Source organism: Mus musculus, chromosome 17 (assembly GCF_000001635.26).
Source record: "Mus musculus strain C57BL/6J chromosome 17, GRCm38.p6 C57BL/6J".
In the NCBI taxonomy this organism is placed as follows: Eukaryota; Metazoa; Chordata; class Mammalia; order Rodentia; family Muridae; genus Mus; species Mus musculus.
The window spans coordinates 23,288,909-23,312,704 of NC_000083.6; the positions used below are offsets into that span (position 1 = coordinate 23,288,909).

At 37.9% G+C, this 23,796-nt stretch overlaps 1 protein-coding gene across 1 annotated transcript; it reads right to left on the reverse strand.

The window, feature by feature from the left end:
• Nucleotides 1–2,025: 2,025 nt before the first annotated feature.
• On the reverse strand, nucleotides 2,026–23,405 carry Vmn2r114 (vomeronasal 2, receptor 114). Its single transcript, NM_001102584.1, has 6 exons — nucleotides 23,209–23,405; nucleotides 22,035–22,326; nucleotides 20,920–21,729; nucleotides 19,122–19,349; nucleotides 7,957–8,080; nucleotides 2,026–2,945 (listed from the first exon to the last, which is right to left on the reverse strand). Exons 1-6 carry the CDS (start codon nucleotides 23,403–23,405, stop codon nucleotides 2,026–2,028), a joined length of 2,571 nt encoding a protein of 856 aa, NP_001096054.1.
• Between the last annotated feature and the right edge of the window lie 391 nt (nucleotides 23,406–23,796).

The following is a 23,796-nucleotide window of genomic DNA, read 5'->3' on the forward strand; positions in this document are numbered from 1 at the left end:
ACAAATAGACTTAACAGATATCTACAGAACATTTTATCCTAAAACAAACACACTCTAGAGTTTCCCTATTCTCTGGTCAGTCAGGCGTGGGAGGGCTGCTATCTACCCTATCCACTCATCCCTGGGTGGGCATTCCTCTATCCCACTCTTCAGGGGGTGGCCAAGGGGAAGCCCTGCCTGGGGACTCCCCCTGCCCCAGAGCTACTTTGCTAAAGCCACCATGGTTGTGGGAGAGAGGGAATAGGGGAAGAAGTTCCCAGCACTGACCAGAGTGCGCAGCGGAACTTGAAGGACAGAGACTCTCTATGGCTTAAGAGCTTTTGTATAGAAAGAAAGAAATAGAGATTGGAGAGGGAGGGAGGAAGAGAGAGAGAGAGGAAGGGAGAGAGAGAAGAGAGAGAGGGGCAGAGAGAGAGAGAGAGAGAGAGAGAGAGAGAGAGAGAGAGAGAGAGGGAGAGGGAGAGGGAGAGAAGGAGAGAAAGGAGAGAGGAGAGAAGAGAAGACAAAGAGAAAGGGAAGAGGAGAGAGAAGTGAAAGAAGTGAGAGGTAAGAGGACAAAGGAATAAGAAAGAGAGGTGGGGGCTTAACAGCCCCTTTTATGCTCTTTACTGTTGCTAGGTAACTGGGGAGGAGTTTAGCCTGAAGGTCAGATGCTTGAGCCATTGCTTATGTGACTACTGACCATGCTTCTCTTGTGGGGGCTGTGGGAGGTGGTACCTTAGTCAGGGGCCGGAGTTCCAGGAGCATGAGGGAATGCCTACCATGTCATCCATGTCATGTAGGTGAATTATGACCATCAGGGTTCAAACCTCAGCTCAACTGGATACCAGCCTGCAATTCCCCACATATTTGTACATATGTGTTTATGTGAAATGCTTTGAACCTGATGTAAGAGTTTGGCTTAAGCCATCAAACCTATAAGTATTATATGCTTGTCTGCCTCTCTGTCTGTCTCTTGTGTGTAAATGTATGTATTTGTATGTGCTAAGTTGCTAAGTTGCCTCTACCACTGTGTGTGTGCCAATGTGCATGTGGATGAGTATGTTTGTGTGCATTTGTCTATTAATGTTTGATTCTCCCCCCTCTTTCTCTTCTCTAAACATGGGATGTCATAGCCAGAAGCCCCTGTGAGTTTCTTGGCCAACCAACCCATGTCAGCTGACCTCAGCACAGACTCTCAGCAGCTGCCTCCTTTGGGTTACTCTGTGGTGTCAAAGCTGATCCTTTGCACAGTCATCTAAATTCTACACATAGAAGAGATTACCTTGATAAGCTGTACTTTCCCTGACAATTTCATTAGTGTGTCTTTGATGATATACTTAAAATTGAGTTATATGTAAAGTGTCTGAAAGAAAAACTTAGTCATTTCTACACATATCTGATCCTTTCTCTGTAGATTACTATAATTCTGACACCTTACGAGAATATTGAAAAGCAGACTCCCAGTGTAAAGATTTTGTCACATTCTTCTGTATCTTTTAAAATTTTATGTAATTTGATTTGTGGGCATGTGTGTGTGTGTGTGTGTGTGCGCGCGCGCGCGCGTGCGTGCGTGTCTGAGTGTTTCATTATGAGCATAAATAGCTTCAGGTAAATTGCAACCCAAAAAAGAGCATCTGGTTAATTGTAGCTATTGTTACAGGTGTTTGGTAACAGCAGTTGATGGGGCTGAGTATTGAATCAGTTCCTCTACAAGAACAGGCCATGATTATATCTGCAGAGACATCAGTTCATCTTTGGAAATATTCTAACAACCTATTGATAAAATATTCCTCTTTCATCCATGATACTAGAAGAACTTCTCTAAATCTTAGAATGGTTCAGGATTCTATTATCTCTTTCTGTCAAAGAAGAAGAGTGTTTTAGAACATTGTGGAAGATTATAAAATCAATAGGAATATTAGTAGATAGGTATTGCCAGGCAATATTCTTAGTGGAAACAGTGAGAGTTATTCCAACATCAGAAAGGTATGGCAATATAATCCAATATTGGTGATTATGAACAAACTATACATTTTTCTGAATTTATGAAATATGAGCACGGGAAGATGATTTCGCCCTGATCATTTCAAGAGAATTTTGGTCTGGTCTAAACAATATTGTGTAACATTTGGGAACAAATATGCATCCCAGCATCCCTGCACTGGAGGCCAAAATGGAGAAGATCTCCACAGCCACCATGACCCTGCCTTTGGTGCTATGGTAAACAGGGATGAAAGTGACCCAGACACTGCAGAACACCAGCATGCTGAATGTTATGGATTTGGCTTCATTAAAGGCACCAGGAAGGTTTCTGGAAAAGAAAGCCAGAGTGAAGCTCCCAATGGCCAGGGTAGCCAAGTATCCCAGAACACAGTAAAATGCATTGACTGAACCTTTGTGGCATACAATGATGATCTGTCCATGCTCAGAATGTGCATCAATATCAACAGAAGGAGGAGAAGCTCCCAGCCAGACTGCACATACAATAACTTGGATGAGAATACAAAAGGGAATGATGTAGTTAATTGCCCCTGAAACTAGAAAGTACTTCATCATTCTTTGGGAGGCTGTGATTTTGAATGCCAGAACTACAGTAATCGTTTTAGCCAAGACAGTGGAAACAGAAACAGTGAATACAACTCCAAATGTGATTTGCTGTAGGATGCAGGTGGCTGCATTTGGATGGCCAATGAAGAGCAAAGGGCAGAGGAAACAAAAAATGAGTGAGATGAGCAAGATATAGGTGAGAGTTCTGTTATTGGCCTTAACAACTGGAGTACTGTGGTGCTTCACAATGACCCCAAGAACCACAATTGTAACTGCAGAGAAGAACAAGGAGATTAAGGAAAGTGCCACCCCTAATGGTTCTTCATAGCTGAGAAATACAACAGTTTTACGAATGCAGTGATTCTGTTCTGTGTTAGCATATTGGTCCTCCAGACACTGGACACAATAATCCACATCTAATGGGGAAATGAAAATATTGTTAGTGTAGCTTTAGCAATTTTACTGACAGGATATTTCATTTAAGCATATAGAAGAAAATTTGCAACATATGAGTTTTGTGTGGTGTCTCAGCATTTTCCATGTTCAATCACATTAGGGCGGTTGGAGGCTTGTGATTGGAGAGAAGGGAGGCAGAACAAGTTGAGGAGACAGATGGGTCTGAGGAGGAGAGATGGACCAGAACGGAGACCGACATGGTGTTATCAAAAGGTTAGAATAATTGTGTTAAAACTTTATCATCATCATTTGGATTTGAAATTATTGTATTGGCATTTGTAAACTATGTTATTATTGATGCATACATATGATTGGCTAATGAAACATTAAGTGTCCTGAGTCTATCAACTGGGTAATTAGTTGTTGAAATAGGTAATGAATGGTGCTTGGGGCATTGCATGAAAGGAAGGGAAACTTAGGGGCCTCTTCTAAGAGTTGGCCTGGTGGGAGACACGTGGTCTGTACGCGCTGGCTAGTTGGCAGGCTGAGAGAATTAGGGAGTGAGATCACCTGGTGCAGGGGCCGGTACTAGATATTTCCCTCAAATTGTTGGTTAGAATGCATTGAAAGTCACTCTTTCATGAAATAATTCATTCTGTTTTTTAATGGTGATCAACATTAGGAAAATGAAAGCAACAATTTTTTCGCCTATTTTACTGCATTGTTTTGGCCATTTATCATGGATATGTACATTTATGAGTGTTTGCATATAAAAGTAACAGAAGGTATCATTAACTTGAAAATGATTGGGTTTGTATAAAGGAAACATGTTGGTGAGAATGAGACCTGAAATTTATACAACTATAATATTGATTTTTAAAAACTTAATTAGTTAATTAATTTTAATAGATTAAAATAACATTTTATTAGATATTTTCTTTATATACATTTTAAATGCTATCGTGAAAGTTCCCTATACCATCCCTCCGCCCTGCTCCCCTACCCACACACTCCCACTTCTTAACCCTGGCATTCCCCTATATTAGGGCATATAAAGTTTGCAATACCAAGGGGCTTCTCTTCCCAGTGATGGCCGATAGGCCATCTTCTGCTAGATATGCAGCTACATATACGAGCTCTGGGGGTACTGGTTAGTTCATATTGTTGTTCCACCTATAGGGTTACAGACCCCTTGAGCTCCTTGGGTGCTTTCTCTAGCTTGTCCATTGGGGGCCCTGTGTTCCATTTTATAGATGACTGTGAGCATCCACTTCTGTATTTGCCAGGCACTGGCATAGCCTCATACGAGACAGCTATAACAGGGTCCCTTCAGCAAAATCTTTCTGGCATTGTGCAATAGTGTCTGGGTTTGGTGGCTGATTATGGGATAGATCCCCGGGTGGGGTAGTCTCTGGATAGTCCATCCTTTCGTCTTAGCTCCAAACTTTGTCTCTGTAACTCCTTTCATGGGTATTTTGTTTCCTATTTAAGGAGGAATGAAGTATCCCCCCCATTGTTCTTGATTTTCATTTTGCAAATTGTATCTTGGTAAATGCAAAAAACAATTTAAATATATTTCCAAGTTTTGGCCTCTTATGACTATATAATATCACATTCCTAGGCCTTTTTATAAAAAGGCAGCAAGACTATTTCTGAATGTAAAAAGTTCTGTAATTCCCACAGAAATCTAATTGCCATTGCACTGAGTTATTGAACAATTGCCATATGGGATAAATAATGTACTTCCAAGGTTAGAAGTGTTTTATACAGAACAATGCATATGTATAGAGTCATTATTATTTTATTTGTTTAGGACAAAGAATTTAGCTTGGTTGTGAGCAAAATATATTGCTTTTGGAGAATACTTGAGTTTGGTTGAAGTCTTGTTGAATTACTTATGTGTATGTTCAATGTAAAACTGCATGAATATCACAAAGCAACTGGTAGAAGTTGGTTACCTCCTGCTATTTGATGGGTTCTGGGCATAAACCTACATCATCATCCTTAGTGGGATAGGATTTAACTGATAAACCATCTTATTAGCAATAAATGTCCTCATAGGATATCACCTCAATTATATACTTTGGCACAAAAAGGCCCAGAAAAACTACATGCCTGCCATTTGTATTTAGTTCATCCTGACAAAATATTTATTTGATTAACATGGGCTATGCTAGTGCCAATGCCATTTGAAGTCTGTGGCTAATTCCTTTCTTTTTTATTATTTTTAAAAATATTTTATTAGATATTTTCTTCATTTACATTTCAAATATTATTCCCTTTTCCTGGTTTCCCCTCTGAAAATCCCCTATCTCTTCCCCACTTCCCTGCTTACCAGCCCACTCACTCCTTCCTGGCCTACACTGGGGCCTAGAGCCTTCACAGGACCAAGGGTCTCTTGTCCCATTTATGACTGACAATGCCAACCTCTGCTTCATATGCATCTGGAGCCATGGATCCCTCCATGTGTACTCTTTGGTTGATAGTTTTGTCCCTGGGAGCTCTGGGGATACTGGCTGGTTCATATAGTTGTTCCTCCTATAAGGATGCAAACCCCTTCAGCTCCTTGGATCTTTTGTCTACTTCCCCCATTGGGGACTCTGTGCCCAGTCCAAAGGTTGGCTGAGAGCATCCACCTCTGTATTTGTCAGACTCTGATAGATCTCTCAGGAGACAGCTATATTAGGGTCCTGTTAGCAAGTACTTGTTGGTATCCAGGACAAAACAATATTAATATGAATCATCTCTGAATAAACACAAACCCGAGATTCCTCGACTGTATGTGTGTTAGAGGCCTCATATCAACTGGTGTATGCTGCCTGTTTGGTGGTCCAGTGTTTGAGAAATCTCAGAGGTCCAGATTAATTGAGACTGCTGGTCCTCCTACAGGATCGCCCTTCTCAACTTCTTTCAGCCTTCCCTAATTCAACAACAGGGATCAGCTGCTTCAGTCAATGGGTTAGGTGAAAACATCTGCCTCTGAATCTTTCAGCTGCTTGTTGGGTCTTTCAGAGAGCAGTCATAATAGGTCCATTTCTTTTCTTTTGAGTACTCCATAACCTCAGTAATGGTGTCAGGCTTTGGGGACTCCCCTTGAGCTGGATCCCACTTTGGACCTGTCACTGGACCTTCTTTTCCTCAGGCTCCTCTCCATTTCCATCCCTGTAATTCTTTTAGACAGGAACAATTATGGGTCAGAGTTGTGACTGTGCGATGGCTACCCCATCCCTCACTTGATATCCTGTCTTTCTGATGGAGGTGAGCTTTATAAGTTCCCTCTCCCTACTGTCAGGCATTTCATCTAAGGTCACTCCCTTTGAGTCCTGAGAGTCTCTCACCTCCCAGATCTCTGGTGCATTCTGGAGGGTCTCCCCAACCTCCTATTTACCTGAGGTTGCCTGTTTCCATTCCTTCTGCTGGCCCTCAGGGCTTCAGTCATTTTCCCTAACCCTCAAAAGACTGGAGGACCCAGGGAGTTTAGAGGTCAGCTGGGGTGGGAGGTGGAAACATCTACGTGGAAAGAGAGGAGGATACAGAGGGGATGTGGTATGTGAAACAGTTGTAGGATGGATCAGGAGTAGGAGAATAAAACATAGAGTGTAAAAAACAAATTAATTTAAATAACAAAATATAAAGAAAAACAAGTTATTTAAGAAATACACATACAAAACCAAATAAAAACTCAATAATTATGTTTTCTATTGTGGAGAAATCTAAATTGGCATGATACATAGTAGTAATGACTTGAGGACCATTCATATTTTCATATCATGTGTCCAGAGTGATCCTCAGTTTTCTAAATTTAACATACATTGAACTTTTGAAAAAGAGTTTTCTTCAGTATGCAAAATATCATCTAAAGGAAGAAAATACTCAATTGAATATCTTATAATTTTACAAGTTATTATTCTTCATGTTCTTTCATCTTACAGAGGACTGGGATTTGTTTACCCATACCCACATGCCTTAGTTTGTCTTCCATGTTCTCCTGTACATGCAAGATAAGCATGGCCTTAGGTAAAACCATATACATCAAGTCAAAATAAATACATTATTTAAATATTCATGATCTACATATATGTTTTAGAGAGTAGTAATTACTAGAAAATATCTTGTGTAGACTACACTTAAATTTATTATCAAAACTATTTGATATAATTTGCTAAACACATGAAACTCAAGAAGAATGAAGACTGAAGTGTGGACACTATGCCCCTCCTTAGATTTGGGAACAAAACACCCATGGAAGGAGTTACAGAGACAAAGTTTGGAGCTGAGATGAAAGGATGGACCATGTAGAGACTGCCATATCCAAGGATCCACCCCATAATCAGCATCCAAACGCTGACACCATTGCATACACTAGCAAGATTTTATTGAAAGGACCCAGATGTAGCTGTCTCTTGTGAGACTATGCCGGGGCCTAGCAAACACAGAAGTGGATGCTCACAGTCAGCTAATGGATGGATCATAGGGCTCCCAATGGAGGAGCTAGAGAAAGTAGCCAAGGAGCTAAAGGGATCTGCAACCCTATAGGTGGAACAAAATTATGAACTAACCAGTACCCCGGAGCTCTTGACTCTAGCTGCATATATATCAAAAGATGGCCTAGTCGGCCATCACTGGAAAGAGAGGCCCATTGGACTTGCAAACTTTATATGCCCCAGTACAGGGGAACACCAGGGCCAAAAAGGGGGAGTGGGCGGGCAGGGGAGTGGGGGTCGGTGGATATGGGGGACTTTTGGTATAGCATTGGAAATGTAAATGAGTTAAATACCTAATAAAAAATGGAAAAAAAAACTATTTGAGAGTGTGCCACTTACTATGAATTTTCAAGGAATTAAAGATGTAGGACAATTTCTACTTTTTTTCTTAATAAGTACATTTTAAATCATTGTATTCCTATAATGACTAACTTAGGACAGAAATGTATTTTGTTTTTAAGCTTTCATTTTAAACTACTTCAGTGTTCCAATATTGGAACAAGATGATAACCCTTTTGAAGAACTTATTCTACCAAGAAATACTCACTTGTCTCGTTAGAAATTTCATTTTCAGGACAGGGTTTGCAATGAAAAGAGCATGCTGCCATTCCGTCCATCCTGAATTTTCTTGATCCAGGACCACATTCAGCACTGCACACTGAAGTTGGCATCTAATGAAAAGTAAACATATGCTGCTAACTGGAGTTTTATTTACCCTTCCATAATTATATTATATTAGTGTGTGACATTAAGAAACTAATTTCATATAAACCAACAGAGTTACCAGATTTTTTCCTAGTGCATTTTATGAGGACAGATATCAAGATATGGAAAAAATGAGGAAAAGTTGACTTGTTTCCAAACTATTTGAAATTCAAAAATAAACCATGAAAGCCTCCTGTGTGAAAACACTACAGAGGTTTCAAGGTGTTTATTCTAGTTAATTCTTGGCACCTGAGCACATAATGCAGCGTAAAGGCATAGAGAATCATAATTGAGAAATTATCTCTGTCAGGCTAGTCTGTCATCATATATGTGAAGCATATATTAAATATTTTAAAGGTTTATTTATTTATTATATGTTAGTATACTGTAGCTGTCTTCAGACGCTCCAGAAGAGGGTGTCAGATTTCGTTACGGATGGTTGTGAGCCACTATGTGGTGGCTGTGATTTGAAGTCAGGACCTTTGGAAGAGCAGTCAGTGCTCTAAACTGCTGAGCCATCTCTCCAGCCCCCTAAATTGTTAATTGAGGTGTGAGTAGCAAGCCTATTGGGAGCAGAGTTGTCGGTAGGCAGTGGTACATTAGAAATCATACAGAACAAGCCAGTAAGCAGAGTTCCTTGAGTGACTCTGTTTCAGTTGCATTATCCAGGGCCATGCCTTTTCTTCCCTTGAGTGTAACCTATGAGTCAAATCGACCTTTTCCTCCTCAGTTTGCTTATAATTACTGTTTAATAACAGCAAGTTGTAGCAAATTAGGAGTAAAGGACATACAAAACAGGGGAAATAAGGCCTCAAATATCATATAACCAAAATAACCTCAACAACATTACAACAGCAAAACTTAACAAACTAAGAGGAAACACATCAACAGCAGCCTATGATGAGTCTTATTGCATTTGTGGTTAGCAGGTACGGAGTTGCCATATTCCTTTGCAGTATTAGTAGACCATAACTTCCTTTATAGATCAGGGCATAAGGTTTTCCTTCTTTTACTGTATTTTTTAGTATTCATTTTCTCACTAAGAATTTAAAGACTATTTTTATGATGAGTTCTGAACATACATTTCCTTGTCCACATCCTGCTCTTCATTTAATGCATAGTATCCATTTCAGCCCAGGTTTGAGTAGAGTCAATGCAAAAGTCTGACTGACCACAAATGCAGAGAGATACTCCTGACTCTTAATTCAAAGTTGTAGATGAAAGACACATGCCACTACAAAATCTTGTTCTCACTTCTGATTTTAATTGAAATTCTTTGATTCTCTTGTCCATGTGGTACAATATCATCAGTAGTTTGAAATAAAAATATAAACAAAAAATATCTAAAAAAAAGAAAGGAGAGAAAGAAAGAAAGGAAGAAACAAAGAAAGAAGTCTTCTTTATTGAAACAAGTATTCTCATAGATTGTCAGATTTGGCTTATTCTTTTTTAAATTCTGAAATGATGGTAGACTGCATTAAGAGCTTTTTTCTGCATGTTTTTGTATAAAATATAGTTCTATCTTTAAGTTTGATTGTGTGATATTTTACATGTAACTTATATTCATTTGATGAGCCATACTTGCATTCATAGAATGAAGTTATTTGGGCACATTGACTAATATTTTAGTTGTGTTGCTGACATCTGTTGGTAGATTTTTGGTCAAGAATTATTTCAGGAAAGACCAGCATGTGCAGGAGAGCCTGCGGACTGCAGAAGAAACATAGCTTCTGAGACAGGCCCTGTTCTGGGCCTCATCTTCAGCCAGGAAGCAGATCTGAGCTCCAGACACCTGTGCTTCTTCCCCACCAGAGGAGAGGTGGCCACCAGGGAGGGCACTTACCACCAGAGCAGGTGAGAGAGCCATCTTGTAGACTGGATCCCTCAGAGACCAGGGTGTGCAGGAGAGCCTGCTGACTGCAGAAGCAACATAGCCTCTGGGACAGGTCCTGTTTTGGGCCCTCATCTTCAGCCAGGAAGCAGATCTGAGCTCCAGACATCTGTGCTCCTTCCCCTTCAGAGGAGAGGTGGCCTGCAGAGAGTACTCTGACCACTGAGACTCAGGAGAGACTTGGACACCTAGGAGTGCTGACAGAGGCTAACAGAATCACAGGAGGAAAAAAGCTCCAGCCAGACACAGGTATAACAACTAACACCAGAGATTACCAATTGGTGAAAGGCAAATGTAAGAATCTTACTAAGAGAAACCAAGAGCACTCACCATTATCAGAACCCAGCACTCTGACCTCAGCAAGTCCTGGATACCCCTACACACCAGAAAAGCAAGATTCAGATTTGAAATTGTATCTCATGATTCTGGTAGAGGAGCTTAAGAAAGAAATTAATAACTCACTTAAAGAAATACAGGAGAACATGGTTAAACAGGTATAAGGTCTTAAAGAGGAAGCACAAATATCCCTTAAAGAATTACAGGAAAACACTGCTAAACAAGTAGAAGCCTTTAAAGAAGAAACACAAAAATCCCTTAAAGAATTACAAGAAAAAACAAGCAAACAGGTGATGGAATTGAACAAAACCATCCAAGACCTAAAAGGAAAGTAGAAACAATAAAGAAAACAAAAAAGGGAGACAACTCTGGAGATAGAAACCCTAGGAAAGAAATCTGGAACCGTAGATGCAAGCATCAGCAACAGAATAAAAGAGATATAAGGGAGAATCTCAGATACAGAAGATTCCATGGAGAACATGGACACAACAATCAAAGAAAATGCAAAATGCAAAAAGATCCTAACTCAAAACATCCAGGAAATCTAGGACACAATGAGAAGACCAAACCTATGGATAATAGTAGTAAATGAGAATGAAGATTTTCAACTTACAGGGCCAGCAAATATCTTCAACAAAATAATAGAAGAAAACTTCCCTAACCTAAAGAAAGAGATGGCCATGAACATAAAAGAAGCCTACAGAACTCCAAATATACTGTTCCAGAAAAGAAATTCCTCCCAACACATAATAATCAGAACAACGAATGCACTAAATAAAGATAGAATATTATAAGCAGTAAGGGGAAAAGGTCAAGTAATATATAAGGGCAAAGCTATCAGAATTACACTAGACTTTTCACCAGAGTCTATGAAAGCCAGAAGATCCTGGACACATGTTATACAGACCCTAAGACAACACAAATGCCAACCCAGGCTACTATACCCAGCAAAACTCTCAATTACCATAGATAGAGAAACTAAAGCTTTCCATGACAAAACCAAATTCACACAATATCTTTCCTTAAATCCAGTACTTCAAAGGACAATAAAGGGAAAACACCAACACAAGGACGGAAACTACACCCTAGAAAAAGCTAGAAAGTAAACATTCAACAAACCTAAAAGAAGACAGCCGCGAGAACAGAATCCCAACTTTAACAGCAAAAAATAACAATAAGCAACAATTACTTTTCTTTAATATCTCTTAATAACAATGGACTCAATTCCCCAATAAAAAGACATAGACTAACAGACTGGTCACACAAACAAGACCCAACATTTTGCTGCTTACAGAAAACCTACCTCAGGGGAAAAGACAGATACTACCTCAAAGTGAAAGGCTGGAAAACAATTTTCTATGCAAATGGGCCGAAGAAAGTAGCTGTAGTAGCTATTCTAATATCGAATAAAATCGACTTCCAACCCAAAGTTATCAAAAAAGAGAAGGAGGGGCACTTTATACTCATCAAAGTTAAAATCTAGCAAGATGAACTCTCAATCCTGAATATCTATGCTCCAAATGCAAGGGCAGCCACACTCATTAAAGAAACTTTAGTAAAGCTCAAAGCACACATAAATAATAGTGGGAGACTTCAATACACCACTCTCATCAATGGACAGATCCTGGAAACAGAAACTAAACAGAGACACATGGATACTAACAGAAGTTATGAAACAAATGGATTTAACAGATATCTACAGAACATTTTATCCTAAAACAAAAGGATATACCTTCTTCTCAGCACCTCATCGTACCTCCACCAAAATAGACCATATAATCAGTCACAAAACAGGCCTCAACATATACAAAAATATTGAAATCATCCCATGCATCCTATCAGATCACCACTGACTAAGGCTGATCTTCATTAACAGCATAAATAATAGAAAGCCAACATTCACATGGAAACTGAATAACACTCTACTCAATGATACCTTGGTCAAGGAAGAAATAAAGAAAGACATTAAAGATTTTTTTAGAGTTTAATGAAAATGAAGCCACAACATACCTAAACTTATGTGACACAATGAAGGCAGTCCTAAGAGAAAAACTCATAGCCCTGAGTGCCACCAAATAAACTAGAGAGAGCATTCACTTGCAGCCTGACAGCACACCTAGAAGCTCTAGAATGAAAGGAAGAAAATTCACCCAAGAGGAGTAGTCGGCAGGAAATAATCAAACTTAGGGCTGAAATCAACCAAGTAGAAACAAAAAGAACTATTCAAAGAATCAAACAAACCAGGAGCTGGTTCTTTTAGAAGATTAACAAGATAGATAAACCCTTAGCCAGACTAACTCAAGGTCACAGGGACATTACCCTAATTAACAAAATCAGAAATGAAAAAGGAGACATAACAACAGAACCTGAGAAAATCCAAAACATCATCAGATCCTACTACAAAACAGTCCCATTTCCCCTAAAGAAACAGAAGCAGTCATTAATAGTCTCCCAACCAAAAATAAAAGTCCAGGACCAGATGGGTTTAATGCTGAGTTCTATCAGACCTTCAAAGAAGACCTAATTCCAATTCTCCTCAAACTATTCCACAAAATAGAAACAGAAGGTACTTGGTTCATTCTATGAAGCCACAACTACTCTGATACCTAAATCACACAAAGATCCAACAAAGGGAGAGAACTTCAGACCAATTTCCCTTATGAACATCGATGCAAAAATACCCAATAAAATCTTCACAAACCGAATCCAAGAACACATCAGAATGATCATCCGTCATGACCAAGTAGGCTTCATCCCAGGGATGCAGGGACAGTTTAATGTACGGTAATCCATCAACGTAATCCACTACATAAACGAACTGAAAGACAAAAATCACATGATCATCTCGTTAGATGCTGAGAAAGCATTTGACAAAATCCAACACCCCTTCTTGATAAAAGTCTTGGAAAGATCATGAATTCAAGACCCATATGTAAGCATAATAAAAGCAATCTACAGCAAACCAGTAGCCAACATCAAACTAAATGGAAGCAATCCCACTAAAATCAGGGACTAGATAAGGCTGCCCACTTTCTCCCTAACTATTCAATATAGTACTTGAAGTCCTAGCCAGAGCAATTCAACAACGAAAGTAGATCAAGGGGATACAAATTGGAAAGGCAGAAGTCAAAATATCACTATTTGCAGATGATATGATAGTATATATAAGTGACGCTAAAAATTCCACCAGACAACTCGTAACTCTGATAAACAGCTTCAAGGCAGTAGCTGGATATAAAATGAACTCAAACAAATCAGTGGTCTTTCTCTACCCAAAAGATAAACACCATGAGAAAGAAATTAGGGAGACAACACACTTCAAAATAGTCACAAATGATATACAATATCTTGGTGTGACCTTAACTAAGGAAGTGAAAGGTCTGTATGACAAGAACTTCAAGACTCTGAAGAAAGAAATCAAGAAGATCTCAGAAGATGGAAAGATCTCCCATGCTCATGGATTGGCAGGATCAATATATAGTAAAAATTGCTATCTTGCCGAAAGCAATCTACAGATTCAATGCAATCCCCAGCAAAATTCCAACTCAATTCTTCACTGAGTTAGAAAGGACAATTTGCAAATTCATCTCGAATAACAAAAAAACCTAGGATAGCAAAAACTATTCTCAACAGTAAAAGAACCTCTGGTGGAATCACCATGCCTGACCTCAAACTTACTACAGAGCTATTGTGATAAAAACTGCATGGAACTGGTACAGTGACAGACAGGTAGATCAATGGAATAGAATTGAAGACCTAGAAATAAACCAAGGCACCTATCATTACTTGATCTTTGACAAAGGAGCTAAAACCATCCAGTGGAAAAAGGACAGCATTTTCAACAAATGGTGCTGGCACAACTGGCAGTTATCATGTACAAGAATGCAAATTGATCCATTCTTATCTCCTTGTACAAAGCTCCACTCTAAGTGGATCAAAGACCTCCACATAAAACCAGAGACACTGAAATTTATAGAGGACAAAGTGGGCAAAAGCCTCAAAGATATGGGCACAGGGGTAAAATTCCTGAACAGAACAGCAATGGCTTGTGCTGTAAGATCAAACATGGACAAATCGGACCCCAGTTTTCCACATGTGCTTTGTTCTTATACAAGGGATATTTTTTCCCTTCCAGGTATGCCACAAATGTTTCCTAATTTTTTGTTGTTATTCATTTTATTTGTTTACATTTCAAATATTATGCTCTGTGTCAGTCTAATCTCTATGAACCCTTATCCATATCCCCTTCCCCTTTCCTCTTTAAGAGAGTACTCTTCCATCTACCCTCCCACTTCTGCCTCACCCTTCTAGCACCTCCCTTCTCTGAGGCATGAAACCTCCACAGTATGAAGCAATCAAAATCAAAGTTTAATAAACCAATAATTTTCCCAGTGGACATATTGATGGAAGTAGCCATGGTGCTGTTTAGGTCATTAGTACTACCACTGTACTTATCTGGGCATGTAGGCCTATGGTAGCCAGAGACTTTGCTGATATCTGTAGTTTGTGTTTTAAACAATGTCTCTACAGATATAGGTGGAAACAATGAAAAGAACTCTTTATTTATTTATTTTCTTCATATATATATATATATATATATATATATATATATATATATATACTGTATATACATTTGAAAGGCTATCCCGAAAGTTCCCTATAACCTCCCTTCGCCCTGCTCCCCTACAATGGAGTACTACTCAGCAATTAAAAACAATGGATTTATGAAATTTTTGGGCAAATGGATGTATCTGGAGGATATCATCCTTAGTGAATTAACCTAATCACAAAAGAAGTCACTAGATATGCACTCACTGACAAGTGGATATTAGCCCAGAAACATAGAACACCCAAGATACAATTTGAAAAACACAAGAAAATCAAGAAGAGGGAAGACCAATGTGTGGATACTTCATTCTTCCTTAGAGTAGGAAACAAAATACCCATGAGAGGAGTTACAGAGACAAAGTTTGGAGCTAAGACAAAAGGATGGACTATCCAGAGACTAACCCCCCTGAGATCCATCCCATAATCAGCCACCAAACCCAGATACTATTGCACAATGCCAGAAAGATTTTGCTGAAGGGACCCTGTTATAGCTGTCTCATATGAGGCTATGCCAGTGCCTGGCAAATACAGAAGTGGATGCTCACAGTCATCTATAAGATGGAACATAGGGCCCCCAATGAAGAAGAAAGAGAAAGCACACAAGAAGCTGAAGGGATCTGCAATTCTATAAGTGGAACAACAATATGAACTACCCAGTACCCCCCAGAGCTCGTATCTCTAGCTGCATATGTAGCAGAAGATGGCCTAGTTGGCCATCACTGGGAAGAGTGGCCCCTTGGTATTGCAAACTTTATATGCCCCAATACAGGGGAATGCCAGGGCCAAGAACTCTTAAAATACATGGTAAAGGTTCTGATGTTAGCTATCCATAACTGAAGGCTTCTGGTATGGAAAATATAAGTTCAATTTTGAGAGCAGGAACTGAAAGGTTTGCCATGCTCCAGTGAGTACATACATAGCCCAAAGTGGTCTCTTTAATTTCAATTTTTTTGAAAGGAGTTGTCATGGAGAAGTAGACATTTAAGAGTGAGAACTGAGTATAATCAGGCTTCATTTTGTGAAATTCTGAAAGAATCAAAAAAATATTATGCTAAAAATAAACCAAACTCATTTTCTGTGATATTTGATTAGAGAAGGTAACCACTAACACTCAATTATTACTAAAATTGTTAATTATTGCTCACTAGTTGTTATTTTAATATTTAATACATTTAGCAGTTTGTCTTTAAAGCATTTAAATGTTGTTTATAAGCTATTTTGACCTCTTGTGCTTATTTTATTTTATATATGATGGAGTTCTTTTAAAGTTCTTCTTAGTACTCATTTATCAGTTTTGACTTACTGTAATTGTGTTCCTCATGAAGATCTTTATTTTTCCTTTTATTATAAGGAATAAACTCACTAGGTATCATAACTGAATTGGCAATTATATCTCTTAATTTTTGAAAGACATAATTTTTATTCTCCTCATTTAAGAATGCAAATTGTATGCTACAAAATCCCTAAAACTCAAAAGCAATAAGTAAAAAAAGATGGCACTAGGTGAAATCAGTGTATTTCTCTGAGAAGCAGAAATAGTAAAGAAGTCATGGGTGAATGGGGTTTTGCACTGAAAGGAGTTGGGTGGAGATGAGAAGAGAAGGGAATGATAGGGTGAGTGTAGAGTAATATACAGAATATTTGGTGAGGCTATTAAAATGGGGGTGGCATGTCTGAGTCAAGTTAGAAAGCTAAGGAAATAGTAATTCTTAGAAATATATGAAGGTGACTTTAGCTAATACTCCTAGCAAAGGGGGATACGGAGCCTGTAATGGCCATCTCCAAGAACCAGGAAAGTTTTCCAGGATAGGGATTGAGACAACATCCCATACGCAAAATCTTTGACCTACACTCTATCCTGCCTAAATATGTGTGGGAGAAAGAAGGAGCAGAGGAAATTTGATAGATAGCCAATGACTGGTCCAGCTTGAGAGACATTCCATAAGAGTAAGCTTACCCTAGATGTTGGCAATAATACTCAGTTATACTTGAAGGCAAGAGCCTAAAATATCCATGATGAGGGAGGCATCACTCAGCAACTGAAGGAAGCAGATTCAGAGATACACACCCAAGATAGGTTGAGCTTGGGGAATCTTGAACAAGAAGTGAAGAGGGGAAAGAAGGATTTTGGGAGCAAGTGAGGTCAAGGAAACTGCAATATAGTCTACATAACCAATTAACCTGCCAGAAGTGCTCACAGAGACTGACCTACTACCATAAATAATGCATGGATCTGATGTAGTCACTCTAAACAGTTTTAACCTTTGTTAAGCTTGATCTTTGCAGTGGGACTCCTAAGAGCAGTACTGGGGTCTGTATCTTACTTTGCTGATTGTCTTTGAGATACTTTACTCCTATTTGGCTCTTTCCCCTGGCCCCAGTGAGAGAACATGAACCTGTGCCTAATTGTTGTGCTACATAATAGGTCGAAGCATGTTGCTATGGGGGGGTGGCACTCCCCTTTTCTAAAGAAAGAAGGAGTAGTGGATGAGAGGGAGGGGAAGGATAGGAGAAGGAATAAGAGTAGAAGAGGGTTTGTAAATGGTTATCAGTATGTAAAGTGAATGAATGAATGAATGAATGAATGAATAAATGAACAAGAGAGCTATATTTAAAAATGATTGAAGCTGGTGGAACCTCCTGTTAACAAGAGAGATACCAGGGATTCTCTCCTGTGCTTTCATATATGCTCCTTGGTCCACAATAAATTTTAAATGAAATTTGTCAAGGTTTATTTTATTTCAAAAGCTGAGTATTTGCTATTTTAAACTTTCTATTTATATGCTTCTACTAGACAGATGTCTACTTTTCCCACATTAGTTTGTATTTGTACAGCAGCAACATAATGGGTATACTGTTGATGCCTAGAGTGGCTTCTTCTTTGTCTTGTTCCCATTGGTTTTAAATTTGATCTTTTAATCAAACATACATATATATATATATATATATATATATATATATATATATATATATATATATATACAGTGCATTTGAGGTCTGGTTATAACACACAGGAGATTTCAATACTATCCTCTAAATGGATACTCAGGTTTATAACTTCATTTTCAGCTCATGTTCTTTCCTCTAAGAATGGAATTCTTAATCACATTGAGGAAGAATAGTAACTTTAAATTTCATACTATCAGAGCAACAGGAGATATTACTTCAAATGAAACTGGGCAGTTTGAATATGATGTATTAAAACTTATCACATCAGAATTCATACCTATGTTATACCTATCATGCATATTAGATATATAATTTTCAAATTTTCTCAAAAGCAAAAATTTTTTACTACCAATTTCTCCTCGTATAGAGAATGCAACTTGCACAGGCTTCTTTATTTGAATGACCCATGCAAAAATGAATGGGCCAGACAAGTTTGCTTTAGTGAGCATTATCTTTTGCAAGGTATGATCCAGGGCTATTGACATGGCTAAAATCTCAAAAATAATTTTTACTCAGGAGAAGGACCTGTGTTTAATTTCCAGCACCCACTATGTGGCAAGAAGCTCTTGCAAATGCTTTGAGGTTTGAATAACTCTTCCGCTATCCATATATTCTACACATGCAGGTTTTGCACAGATGTACATGTAGACAAAACGTCCATACCAACATAAAAAAGAAAGAGAAAAAGAGAAGGTATAGTTTGAAAGGTATCAAATTTTTTGTAAAATATTAATGTATGGTTATGTAGAGGTGTAGGAAATTTAGGACTAATTGTTAAACAGGTTTAAAAACTATATAATAAAAATCTGTGACTTGGATATGATACATTTACTCTCTCTTTACAAAGAACCAGATTCTTTAAACATCCTTTGAAAGCGTTTATCATAAGATGGAAACTCACTCTGTAAGAGTAATATTTGGACTAATACTATATTGCTCAGTATACTGGAAATAATAGAAACTATTTTCTAAAACAGTTAAGTTAATATTAAAGGCATGAAACAGGTTCTGATATGATACAAATTATTAATGTTATTGTATTAATGTTGGAAATCCTCAATGAATTACTTAAAAGTGACTTAAACATGAAAAAATAAACATAGTATAGGATGCTACAAATCAGTCTTGCACATGGTAATCAATTTTACCTCACCAGTTTCAAGAAAGTTTGGATGCACACACTGACAGTTCAATTTAAATTAGTACAATTAGGCTGAACCCACCTGTGCACTTCCTTTTGCCCACTCTATCATATCTTCAGATAAATGTACTTGTTGACCATTTGGAAAGTATGGACTAAACATTCCTATTTTAACTCTAAGTTCAAGGCCCTGTGGGAAATTCCAAATGTAGAAAATGTCATACTCTTCCTGCAGTTTGTCTCTTTGGTTCATATTCACTCTGTCCCCAACCGGATTAGTGAACTGGGTCTTTCTCAGAAAGGAATACAGCTGAAAGACAGTCAGAATAATATATAGTCTCTTTCTTAAGGTAAGAAAATATGTTCTTATTTCCTCTTAAAGACAACTTTATTGACACTATGCCAGTGAAAATTTCAGTGAAATTCAATGGATGTACAAAATTATAATTTTGCTGTTATTTTAGTTCTCTAAGAGATTACCAATCAAGTACAAACATATGTGTAGACATCAAATATATTTGCAGTATGAAACACAGACACATGAATCCATATAGAGATGCACACCTATTACAAGCACACACTTATCTACAGAAACATTCATATACATGTCCAAACACATGTATAAAAACACAGATACACACAGACACAGAATATGCATCAAAAACATCAAATAGACACAGATACACACAAAACACATACTCAGTTTTATACACACACACAATGCATGTATAGAGGAATATTCATATGTTCACAGAGACATGTATTGATACCCCCACATAGAGTGACATTGATACACTGAAAAATTTATGATCTCATGCACAGACAAAAATGAAAACACATACACAAAAACACACAAAATCCAGGCACATGCAGATGCATGCATTTATTATCTATCTATCTATCCATCTATCTATCTATCTATCTATCTATCTATCTATCTATCTATCTATCTATTCATTTATTTGAGACAGGGTTTCTCTATATAGCCCTGGCTGTCCTTAACTCACTCTATAGACCAGGCTGGCTTTGAAATCAGAAATCAGCCTGCCTCTCCCTCTCAAGTGCTGGGATTAAAGGCTTTCGCCACCACGCACAGTGATGCATGCATTTATAATTGTACAAAGGAATATACATTCTGACAAAATCCACCATGCAGAAAGAAATAGAAACAGACAAATTTTTTTCTTAATTGACTTAGACAGATAGATAGGCAGATTGGCAAAATGTTTCTATATATGACTCATCTCTCTCTGTTTCTCTTTGTGTGTCTCTCTGTCTCTATATATGTATATATCTATATCTCTTCATATACATATCAATCATCTATATCTAGTAATAGGCACAGATATAGATATACACAGAGATATAGAGAAACATAGAAACATACAAATAGGAAGTGAGAAATATACATTCACACATCACCACACATAAATGTAATGAACTGAATTCTAACATGAATTTCTGTGTAAATACTATCAGAACACCAAGTGATACCACTAGCCTAGAGTGGGAACGGCAGGAGTTTGGATGTCTAGTTAAAACAATACCCTACAATGATATAAATGTACTTGAGATTTAATGAACAACAACTCATCTTTTAGTAGACTCATGAGCATGGGCTCAGTATGTTTTCAGTATTAGAACATGCATGATGATATTCAGGTAATCTGTAACAAAATCACAGGTCTACATGGACAGATTATGCCTTATAGTATATTTGCTTAACATTAGAGTCTTGTACTAATATAATGATTTACTTGCTCAATAAAAATTCTTTGTATTTTGGAAAACATTTTCTAGCACACTTGGTTGGGCATTTATAGTCTCTTATAACTATAACACTAATAACACTAAACATTATCTAACAGTAGAAACATTACCTTCTTGCAGCTATAATTGTGTTCTTTCCCATTGTCCTTGGGCAGATCAAACTTTTGAAAAGCTATCTGATGGAGTGCATGGGCAAAAGCATACACAGCATTGTATATGTCATAACTCCCTTCAATAAAAGCCATATCAAAAGTATGTACCATTAACCATTCCAATGAGTGATTGGATGAGCAGTTCTTCAGTGTCTTACATTTAGAGGCTGAGACCTCACAGTTAAAGTGCATCCATTCCAGCTTTACCAGATATTCATCTGGGCATTTGACAGAGTTCAATGTCTGGACAAAATGTTTAAACCCAGAAATCTCACTATGGTGTTGTCCAAAAGCAAAAGTCCCATATTCGTTACCAAATGTAAAGTCTTTCATACTAGGACTGACATCCCACTGTGAGGTGGTGATCCATAGTCTCTGTATTCCTAGAGATTCCCACATTCTAAAGCTCACAGCTAAGGTACTGTCTGTGTCACCATAAATGATGACAACATTTGTGGATGATGTCATGATTTGGTTGTAATACACTTCAGCTCTTGACATGTATAAATTCATGCTCATTGGAATCATGTTGACAAAGGCAAAGCAGACTGCATTTTTTTCCATGACTCTTCTCAAATAGGAGAGAAATTGGATACCTTGATCATTGTCTGAGATGGCCAGCCCTACCCAGTTCCAACTGAAATGAATTATGAAGGATACCAGGGCAAGGGCTAGAGATGTATGGTCAGAAGCCATCTGATATAGATAGGGAAACTTTTCATGATCACTCAGGACAGGATGAAAGGGTCCATAAGTAATCTGAAAGAACTAGAAAACAGGAACCAGCACGAGGTACAATGAATTCTTGGGACTTGTAAACATATTTTTATGCACAGTTCTAGAAATCTTAGCTAGCCATTATTTTCTCCCTCATCTACATGACATATAAGGAAATGGAGAAACCAATCAAGTCTGTGATAGTACCCTTGAACTACTTAGATTTGCCCAGGCCAAGTAAGGTCAGGCTGGCGCCAACAAATATATGATTTCATGACAGAATTCCCACTCTGCTTAAATAAACACACAAACACACACACACACACACACACACACACACACACACACACACTTACCTGCTGAGATATGAAGTTGTTTAGGATTGTATTAAGTTTCACAGTTGTTACCCAATTCAGTCTTGTAAGTGCCATTGTACACCTGGTGAGTTCTTTACACATATAATTAGGGAGAATATCATGATTTTGTAAACTCAAGTGAATGAGACTCATCAATTCAGATTCCCAGTAACAATTGTATTTGGAGATTGTAAATCTTACAGACATATTTGGCAAAATATCAGGGTTTCTGTTGATTTCATATATGGAAAAAGCCAAAGCCAGAACATTCTTGTAGTTTTCAGCATGAGTTCTGTAAAAGTTTATAGTGTTTATAATTAACAGCAATTTACAGATAACATTTGTAGTCAATAAAAGGACAATTCTCCACTGGATTGCATTGTCTCCACCCCATAAAGATTGAAACTATCTGTGTAATGTGGTTGAGATAAAAAAGAAGCTGGAAGTTCATTAAACCTTGAAAGGTACATAAAAGGTCATCTTTCATAAATGAGATGTTGTCACTATTAGTAATAACATCACTTTTCAAAAAATGCAGATTCCTTATAGTCCATATATTGCATCCTTATTCTAAAGAGACAGTAAAGAACTGGACTTTGTAAGTTGTTAAAGCCAGTGAATTTGTATAGATCAAAATTTAAACTTCACAGTGGACAGCTATCTTAGTTCAACTTTTGATGCAGCATCTGTATATAAACAGGGACCACATGGAGGAAATTTAAGAAAGTAGCTGAATATTCACAGGTAGGTGTGTCTCCAATATTAATGGCCCCAAAACATGCACAAGAATCTACACTGAGATGAAAGGACCATCACAAAACTCTATGGCCATTTGCCTAAACACCTAGGATAAAATAGTAGAAAATATATGGGCATTCTTTTGATAAGATACCATTGGCTTGTGAAATGGAAACTGTATTTATGTGACATATTCAGGTCCAGATTTGTTTTATTGCTAAGTTTGCATTCCTAAATGTGAGACAGATTAAAAAAATACTCTGTCAATTTAAAGTGGTAATATAGCATTAAGTCTGTCATAATATTTAAAGTTCTTGTTTGTTTTGCAGGCTGAAAACACCGTGCAAAAGCCTCATAGCTTTGCTGTTCTCCTCATCCTCAGTAGTCTTGGGAAACATTCATGATGACTGTACATGGAAAACACAAAAGCACTTACTGTATATTCAATATATGACTAAAATACTCTTTCTCCACAGGCCGTTGTACTGCATGAATCATGAAGGTACATCCTGTTCCCTGGTTTCTGTCCCTGTTTTCATTCTGCTTCATTTTCCAAAAGCATCTAGGAGAAATAAAATCAGCCAGAAGAAGTGGAATGTTCAGGAGCCAGAAGAGGAAAATCAAGGTGAACATATTTTTCCTGTTCTGAGTCTGGGCAGTATTGATTGTGAAGTGCCAAACGGATCAGGAAATCAAGCAGGTACCAATAGATCCCCATGTACTATTAACACTGTGTCCCAGGGAGATGCTACACATGCATTCATGTTTCCTTTCTACAGGTGTTTCCTCACCCCTGGAGGAATCATTGATGCTCTCTCCTGAGGATCTTCACCTGATGTCCACTGTGCATGTGATAAACTTTGTTGATAATACAGATGAGGATGATGTAGCTTGATGGCTGACATCACACATGTTTATGGAAATTAAGGTCCCTGGAAAGATTCCACTTTGAAAATTTGGTCCCAGGACTGCCTCAAAATCTGTTTTTGTGAACACCATAAATAATATCAATGGATTTCGTTAG

What these genes read in the sequence shown, in the direction of transcription:
- Vmn2r114 (NM_001102584.1), bottom strand. Translation starts at nt 23,405, where the DNA reads ATGTTCACCTTGATTTTCCTCTTCTGGCTCCTGAACATTCCACTTCTT. An exon ending in AGTCATATATTGAATATACA is followed by an intron (nt 22,327 to 23,208) that starts GTAAGTGCTTTT and finishes AAACTTTTACAG; the next exon opens with AACTCATGCTGAAAACTACA. An exon ending in ACAATTATAGCTGCAAGAAG is followed by an intron (nt 19,350 to 20,919) that starts GTAATGTTTCTA and finishes ACTGTCTTTCAG; the next exon opens with CTGTATTCCTTTCTGAGAAA.